Here is an 8,540-nt window from a genome sequence, read left to right as displayed (position 1 = left end):
ACAGGCCCATCCTAAAGCCCATCCTAGAGTTGAGCCCGAACAGGCCCATCCTAAAGCCCATCCTAGAGCACCAAACAGGCCCATCCTAAAGCCCACCAGAGTGCACATCTTAACTTAACCTTACTCGTTGCCAACAGGCCCATCCTAAAGCCCATCCTAGAGTTGAGCCCGAACAGGCCCATCCTAAAGCCCATCCTAGAGCTGAGCCCGAACAGGCCCATCCTAGAGCTGAGCCCAAACAGGCCCATCCTAAAGCCCATCCTAGAGTTGAGCCCGAACAGGCCCATCCTAAAGCCCATCCTAGAGCTGAGCCCAAACAGGCCCATCCTAAAGCCCTATTGCACACCATCTAAAGCCCATCCTAGAGTTGAGCCCAAAAACCTACAACACATCTAAACCCATTAAACATAAGCTGAGCCCAAACACAAGCTGGGCCCAAACAGGCCCATCCTAAAGCCCATCCTAGAGCTGGTGCCTGCAGCCCTGTCCCAGCAGCAGCGGCTGCCCCAGGGCCCAGCAGGGGCTGCGGGACACGGGGGGGCTTTGCCTTTGGGCTGGGCCTGGAGCAGGGATCGCCTCCACCAGGAGCCAAAAGGTGCGAGGCTGGGACCCCTGCCCAGGGCAGGGCAAGCAGAGAGCTTTGTGCAGAGATTAAGGGAAAGTGAGGAATAAATAAGGAATAACTCCCTCCAGGCTGCCTCTCCTTTGGCTCACCTCTCTCCTTCTCCCCACACCGACTCCCCTCAGCTCTTTTTTCTTCATTCAGATACAAATACCACAAAAACTCATGGACCAGACAGAGCTGCTCCTAAGGGGAGCTGGAAAGCCTTCCTCTGCTCTCATGTTTTCTGGCACCTAGGACTCCTTGGATTTGTTACAGGGCAAGAAGAGGCTGGGGGGAATAAAAGAGGTTATGGGAAAATCCCCTGCTGCTGGCTTGCTGTGCCCAAAGATCAGTGATCCCTGTGTGGCCTGCAGAGCCTTGGCTGGTGCACCATGTGCAGCCACAGGCCCAGGCCCCTCTGTCCCCCATGACAAGGTCACTCCAGGGTGACACACTTCTCTTTTTTCCACCCCTGGAACTCCCATGTCTCAGACACAGCCCACAGCCAGGGCCGGTGGTTAAGAATGGCTGCTGCCCATGGCCAGGAACAGCCACTGCCCAGGGCCACCCCAGCTATAACCAGTTCTGCCTCAGATCCTTGCAGCAGGCAGGAGTTTCATGGAAAAAGTGGTTGGGCTTCCTTCCCTTCATGGGCTGGGAGCAGTTCCCTGTGATGGGATGCAACAGAAAGAGCCTTTCACAAAACCTGGCAACACTTTTTTTCTTATTTCATTTATTCTCCACAGCCCTCCTGGATGTGCAGTGCCTGCCAGCATGGATCCGGCTGTCCTACACGGCGAGCAGGGCAGCACCCTGCCTGCAGCAGGGGACATCCGTGCCCCAGAACGAGGAGCCCGGGGCTGGCTGGGGTGGGGAGGCAGCCACACAGCCAGGGGACAGCGCCACGCACGCCGGGCACCCAGCCCCGCTGCCCAAGGGTCAGTGCACAGCTCTGGAGGGAGCACGGGGGCTTAGGAAGGATTAGCAGGAGCCGGAGGGAAGGTGGAGGAGCAGAGGACGGGCGGCCGAGGGCTGGCAGGGGCTGGGGCCCGTCACGCAGCACATGCCACTGCCCGGGGCTCGGCACGTCAGCGCCCGGGCCCGGCGCCGCGGCCCCTGCAGCTCCAACCATCCACTGCTCGCTCCTCTCCTTTAAAAGGCATCCGAGCCCCTGGCCCTTATCAGGCAGGGCCGATAGCGCTGTCACGCCTGCGATAAACAGGTTTACAGATTTTGTCCTTGCCATCTGGAATGGATGTCCCCATTGTCCCCGCGACCGCTTCCCGAGGGAGCCGTGGCTGCCGGCCCGGCCCGGGGGATCCCAGTGTGCTGCAGGCCGGGGCCGAGGATGCAGAGCTCGGTGTGAGCCCCGTGGGGCAGGAGGGACCCCTCCGAGGATGCAGAGCTTGCTGTGAGCCCCCTGGGGCAGGAGTGACCCCTCCGAGGATGCAGAGCTCGGTGTGAGCCCCCTGGGGCAGGAGGGATCCCTCCAAGGATGCAGAGCTTGCTGTGAGCTCCCTGGGGCAGGAGTGACCCCTCCGAGGATGCAGAGCTTGCTGTGAGCCCCCTGGGGCAGGAGTGACCCCTCCGAGGATGCAGAGCTCGGTGTGAGCCCCCTGGGGCAGGAGGGACCCCTCCGAGGATGCAGAGCTTGCTGTGAGCCCCCTGGGGCAGGTGTGATCCCTCTGTGCAGTGGGATCAGCCGACCAAAGGCAGGAGAGCAGCTGCAGAGACCTGAGCACAGCTCTCAGACCCGTCAGAGCCACGGTGGGACTGCAGAGAGCAGCCAGGGGTGGCCACTGCAGAGCTGGCATGGGTGGCTCTCCCCCAGGTTTTCCAGGGAAAGAAGGGGTGTCCCAAGGAACGGGCTGTACTCAAACCCAGGCTGCAGTGGCAAAGTCCAGCTCAGGGCAATTGGCCACTAAGCCCTGGCAGAGGCACGCCCCCGGACATGCTGTGGGCAGAGGTCGGGCTGGCCATGGCGCAATGTGGCTCTGAGGGCCGGCACAGCAGCAGGAGCAGTGTGCCCAGGGGCTGCCCAGCTTTCATGTGTCTGTGGCCCACATGCACACCACCTCCAGGACACTCTCAGTGAGCCCCTGGGGTAGGGAGGGGACTGGACACACATAATCCAGCACCTCACAAGTGCTGCAATGTCCCCATGGCACCATGTCCTCCTTCTCCATCAGCATCACCCACCCACCCACCAGGATGCATTTGGCCTTGGCTCCCCCCAGACATTTTGGGCATCTTCCTGGGATGCAGGGAAACCCAGCTTGGCTTCTCACCCACAGGCTCCACACGTTCACCTCCCTCCTGTCCTGCCTGGGGGCAGCCAGAGCACAGGCGGGGGAACAAACTCGCTCCTGCTCAGATGGAAAATCTCTGAACGAGCACAACTTGGCTGAAACCCCCTGGTCAGAACCTGTAAATCTGCTCCCCGTGACGCTGCCAGCATCCCACGGAGCACTGCATCCAGGTGGAGAGTCCCCTTGCAGGAGGGAAGGGAGGAAGCTGTCTGCAAAAAGATGCTGAATTTATGTTATTCATTCTCATTCCAGGAATGTGGTGAATGAACTTGCAAAGCCCAGGGCAGGAATCAAGTGTGCTTCAACCCTGACCTGCCCTGACTTCCTTCCAGGCTGAAGAAGAGGTGGAGACAAGCCCCAGCCCCACAACCCATCTGAATTGACTGTGTGTCTTTTCTTGAGGCAGCTTTCCTCCTCCTGCACAGGTGAAACGTGATTGTCAGAGACTGAGTCTGCCACCAGGTTTTGAAGCTGCTCAAGCAGGGCAAAACCCTTCTGCCAGTCCCCAGGCAGGGAAGCGAGGGCAGGAGGGACAGGAGGACGTGGGCCACCCCAGCCTCCTGCCTTGGACAGGGCCATCAACACCACCCACACTCCAGACATGCTCATGTTCGGGGGATCACGGCAGATCCCATCACTGTTGGCTCTTGCAGGCTGACCTTGAAAGGCACTGACTACATTTACAGGAAAAACCCCAAACAAACCCTCTCTCTCCAGCTAGAGAGGGCTGTCATGCCTCGACTTGCCTTTCTGCAGTGATCTTTCCTTTCTCTCTAATGCTGCTGCCAAAGCTTATTTGGGTTAATGGTGTTTTTACGTCTGTGCCCTCTTGATGGATTAAGGAAAATAGAAAAGATTCAAGGTCCAGTTTCTGTAAATTAGTCAAATTCCTTCCTTCTCCTCATAGTCAAAATTTGCCAGATTTTATTTGTGCTCTCCCCACAAATCCCCCAGCAGGCTGGCACACCTCCCGTGCCACTGCTCATCCCGTGGCCCCTGAGAACAGGTGAGTGCCCCCTCCTCGTGTGGCAGTGGGAAGCGGCTCCACCGTGATGCAATCCCACCATCCCAAAGAGCCTCTCCAGCTTCCCAAGGTCTGGCTTGTGTAACACTTGCACAGAGAGCCAGAGCCCGCAGCAGAGCTGGCACCGGCTCCAAATTTCCATTTCAAAAGAAAATTTCAGCGTGTATTTTGTTTTACAACTCTCCAATAGTGTCACAGTTACAGCCCTCCTCCCACAGCAGGAATGCCAGGTTTGGAATTGTTAGTTCTGGTCATATTTTGCTTTTTTTCATACTGTTTCATCAGTGCTGTTACGGTCAGGGTGCTGCCTTCATGTTACAGCAGCAAAAGCAGAGACCACAGAGAGCTGCTACTGACAAGCTGGTAAAATGCAAAATGCAGTGTAAAAAAGCGCCCCCAAACCACCCAAATTTAACTTTAAAAAATTAAATCTGTAACAAAAGCATTTTGGCATGAAGTATTGTAGGAATGCTTGGATTTTTGTTTTGTTTTTAAAATACTTTCCTGAACAGCTTCCTGCTTCTTTTTAAGCCTGTAAAATTGCAGGCATGGCACTGAGTCTGGAGGTCAGCATGCTCCATCCACGTGAGCACAGTGCTCTCCCAGCGATCACAGCTGAGCCTGTGACACATCTGCTCCCACGTCCGCATGGCAGAGAGGGGAGGGAAGGATTGGGATGCCAGGGACACACAGCTAAGGGAAAATACCCAAATGCACGTGGCAACACTTATTTCATCCCAACAGACCTGGCCTGCTTCGGGCGGGCAAGCACTTCCCAGCTCCAGGCTCTCCTCCCCCTACAATCTCAGGGGCTCTTTCGGAGGTGGGAAGCAAGGAGAGGAAGGGACCTGGAAAATGGGACATTGCCCCAGCTGTGTGAACATGGTTCTATTTTGACAAGGCTCTAGAGCAGGAGAGTGAATAACCAAATGCAATTCCTGCAGCAACAGCACAGGAACGTGAATACAGAGGAGAGGTTGGCACAGGAGGGGCTGTGACAGCACCAGCTCAAGGGAGTGACCCCTCAGGCTTGGACAGGTCAGCGCCCGGACCTACCACTCCCTGCACTTCCCAAGAGCCAGCGTTTTCCTTTGGTGGCCAAAGGGATCTTCCAGCCTCCCCTCCCAAGCTGGTACAAATGTAAGCCAGTGAAACAAACACATGGCAGGGGAGCCTGCTACCGCACGCCAGAAAACAGCATCTCTATTGAAGGACACGCAAGGGTCCTTCAAAGTTAGGGCAGCACAGGACGTGCTCGCTCTCCTTGCCTGGACTCCTTCCCAGAGCAATCTCTGGAGCCGCTCCAAGAAAGCTTTTAAGCTGCTGGAAACCGCAGGGCTGGCACCCCCAAGTGGTTCTTGTGCTCTCGGTGCAGCCGGAGCCGCCTCTGCCGGGCTCATGGAGAGCTCAGCCCCAGCCCCCGGATCCCCAGCACGGCAGCAGCCCCGGCACCCCGGGCTGTCCAAGCTGCCCCAGCCCAGGCACTGCGGGGGCCAGCTCAGACACGGGGTTTTCCAACGTGATGTGTTCAGATTTCCTTTTGCTACTGGAAGGAATCCACAAGAGCATTTGCCCTCACAGAGACAGAAGTGTTACAAAACGCTCCTGCAGCCTGTGTTTCTCATGTACAGAGGGTTAATCCTAAGGACTGATGGTGACAAAGTAAAACTGCCAATGGTCACTGGTGCTGCTCGCAGCCTGAGGGCTTTTGTGCCCTTCCAGAGTAGCACATCCTTCAGGAATGGCTGTCCTGTCTCACTTTCGAGGACAGGAAAGCCTGACCTGTAGCACAGGATACACTTGGACCTGCCAGGGTGCACAGGTGCTCACAGCCACGGGGTGAATCTCGCCAATCGTGAGCAGCAAACGAGAGCAAACACGGAGCCCATGCTGCTTATCTGGGAGGACAGAGCAATGCAGAGGAGCCCATGCTGCTCATCTGGGAGGACAGAGCAATGCAGAGCTCAGACCTGCCCACGGGCTGGCCTGCTGACCCCCAGGGATGTCCCTCTGCCACACGCCAGAGGCAGGCCCAGAGCAGCAGGACCAGGAGCTGCTGTGGACAGAGGGCTCATTCAGAGGCCCAGCCCCGCATCTGCTGCCTGTTTGAGGAGGAGGAAGAGGGAGACGCCTCTGAAGCGTAAGGAAACGTTTAAACTGCACAAGAGAGGACTCAAACTATGAGTGACTCCGACTCTTGCCCTGTACTGCTGGCCCAGGGACCCTGGAGAGCAGGACACAGCCCAGGGATGGGATGGAAGGTGCAGGGCTGTGAGCCCCAGGCATGTGGAACCTGAGCAAGGGCGGCTGTTTCAGAAGAGACAAAAAGCAGATGTTTCACAAAAGCTCACTTTCCAGGTTTATTAAGTAAAGTTAACTGAATTGTTTTCATTTTGTGGGGATTCCTTTCCGTCTAACCCGGCGGGTTAACAGAGTTGCACAGAATCACGGTTGGACTGTGATAACCCAAATACAACTTTGGCTCATCTCACCGCTGACACATATGGAATGACTTGGGGGTTATTACATGCTGTGTCTGCTTGAGGCAGGTACATGTACAGATCAGCACAAGTTGCAAATGATAGTTTACATCCTTTCAAAACCGAGCAGGGCATCCAGCAAATGCGCTGCTGTGAGAAGACATATGAAAAAGAAATGATACAGACTTGCAAATACATAAGAAGTTGAAGAGATGCAAGAAACCTCAAACACAAGAAATGTCAAGGGGGGAAAAAACCACTTAAATTCAGACACAATGTGTTCAAATGAAAACCAGCTGTAATTTAAAGTCCCTTCAAAATGGGAAACATACAGTAACGCAATTAAAGAGAAACCAGGTCTCATCCTGGGAAAAGTGTCCAAAAGCACTGATGCACAAACAGGTTCAGAGTTCTAAGCAAAATGTCCCTGGGCATTGGTGTACTTGACTCTTGGAGCCAGAGCAAAGCAATTCATTACACTTGCTGGGCCTACTGCTAACAGCACACAGGATCCCAGATGTCACAGAGAAGGCAGCACGCAAACTGCTGGTTACTGGGAGAAATGCCACGGGCCACATCTCCCAGAGAGCAACTAGAGTAAGGACACCTAATTCTGGCAGCCTGGCTCCACTGCACACAACGTTAGTGTAATGTTCTGCAAGGTTCTTCAGTTCTTAGCTCACTCCTTTCTCAGCCTGAGTTGGTCTGTCTTGTGCATGAGCACAACTGGCTGTGCAAAATGATCCAAAAAACAGAAGGGACAGGACCAAAGAAAACTGGCTGAACCTGGGGCTGGCTTTCAGCTCCTATTTTCAAATATCAGTTAAAGATTGGAAATTTATCTACAAAAGAAATAATATAAATGAAATAAAAAAAATGGCACCGTCCACAAAATTAAAAAAAAGAGAAAAGAAAAGAGAAATCTTACAACACAGCCTCATAAAATGGCTTTGCAATGATAGCTCAGTCACAAAATGAAGGGTTCTAGCTCTTCGTACATCAGAAGAGGAAACAAAGCTAAAAAGTACTAGTCCACATTCTCTTAATAAGTTAAACTTACTTTCCCTCCCCCTTCTACAAAAGGGGTAGAAGCAAAAGGGAAAGGAGGCTACTAAAAATAAAAATTAAAAAAAAAAAAAAGAAAAAGAAAAAATATAGGAGAGAAGGAGAGAGTGCAAGAGAGAGAGAGAGAGACAGAGAGAGAGAGCAGTCTGTGGTCAGAGGCTCAGAGCAGGGCTGAGTTCCTTTTAAGGGTTTAAAAGATGCAAAACAGTTCCTCAAAAGTTCCCTCTCTTCAACAGTTAGCTCAATGCTGTAGCCATGGAAACTCAAGTAGATACTGGAGGAGATTGCCGGCGTTAATCCTCGATGATGATGGGCTCATCGTTCATGGGCTGGCGGAGCTGCACCGCCTGCATGGGCCGCAGGATAATCGGCTTGTAAGGGCGTCTGGCGGCTCGCTTGGCTTCCGAGGAGGAAAGCAGCTTGCGGATTTTCCTGCAGACAGGAGGGAGAAAGGCACGGATTACAGAGGCACCGGGGCTGCTCCGCTTCCCCAGGGGAGATGGAGCCCGCACACGCCTGCTGGGCTGGCTGACAACGGCTCCTGCTGCAACGGCTGCCCTGGGAAACTCAGATCCTCTGATTCATAAACCCCCAATGGAGAGGAAACTGCATTCTCTGCTCCAGAATCCTTCCCCTGTAGGGCAGAAGGCATTCTGGTCTCTTGCTGGGAATAGAACATTGAAATAGTCCGGACAGCCAGTTTCCACACCATTGATTTATTCTGGATTTATTTTGATCAGCTGGATGTGCTGCAGGTAGCTCTGGGGAAGTTTACAAAGCCAAGGCAACACCAACAGGGTGTATCCCCTTCTCCCACACTGCGTGTGCCCAACCCAGAGATGGGCAATATTCACACCTTGTATTTGGTTAAGGATTTCCCTACATGTACAAGACTGGCAACAAGTCCTGTCAGATGCAGGAAGCTGTTTTCCATATGGACAGAAAGACACACCAAAGCTTTAAAATTACCAAATGAAGTTAGACAAGGACAAATACTGAATGATTGCTTGTTTTTCTTAATACCAGGCTTAGAGATAAAGGAAGAATCATTAAAAAAT

At 53.8% G+C, this 8,540-nt stretch overlaps 1 protein-coding gene across 4 annotated transcripts in view; it reads right to left on the bottom strand.

Moving 5' to 3' along the window:
- Positions 1-6,272: 6,272 nt before the first annotated feature.
- The window catches only part of MTA1 (metastasis associated 1), a 75,136-nt gene continuing 72,868 nt past the window's right edge, over positions 6,273-8,540 (bottom strand). For all 4 annotated transcript variants that reach the window (XM_030952942.1, XM_030952943.1, XM_030952945.1 and 1 more), the window contains one exon: positions 6,273-7,914. In XM_030952942.1, coding sequence (XP_030808802.1) covers positions 7,776-7,914 — 139 coding nt within the window. In that variant the 3' untranslated portion in view covers positions 6,273-7,775. The remainder of the gene's footprint in view (positions 7,915-8,540) is intronic.

The sequence above is a fragment of the Camarhynchus parvulus genome, chromosome 8 (assembly GCF_901933205.1).
Source record: "Camarhynchus parvulus chromosome 8, STF_HiC, whole genome shotgun sequence".
In the NCBI taxonomy this organism is placed as follows: Eukaryota; Metazoa; Chordata; class Aves; order Passeriformes; family Thraupidae; genus Camarhynchus; species Camarhynchus parvulus.
Note: the sequence above shows the minus strand (reverse complement) of the source record. Positions and strands in the feature narration are given on the sequence as shown.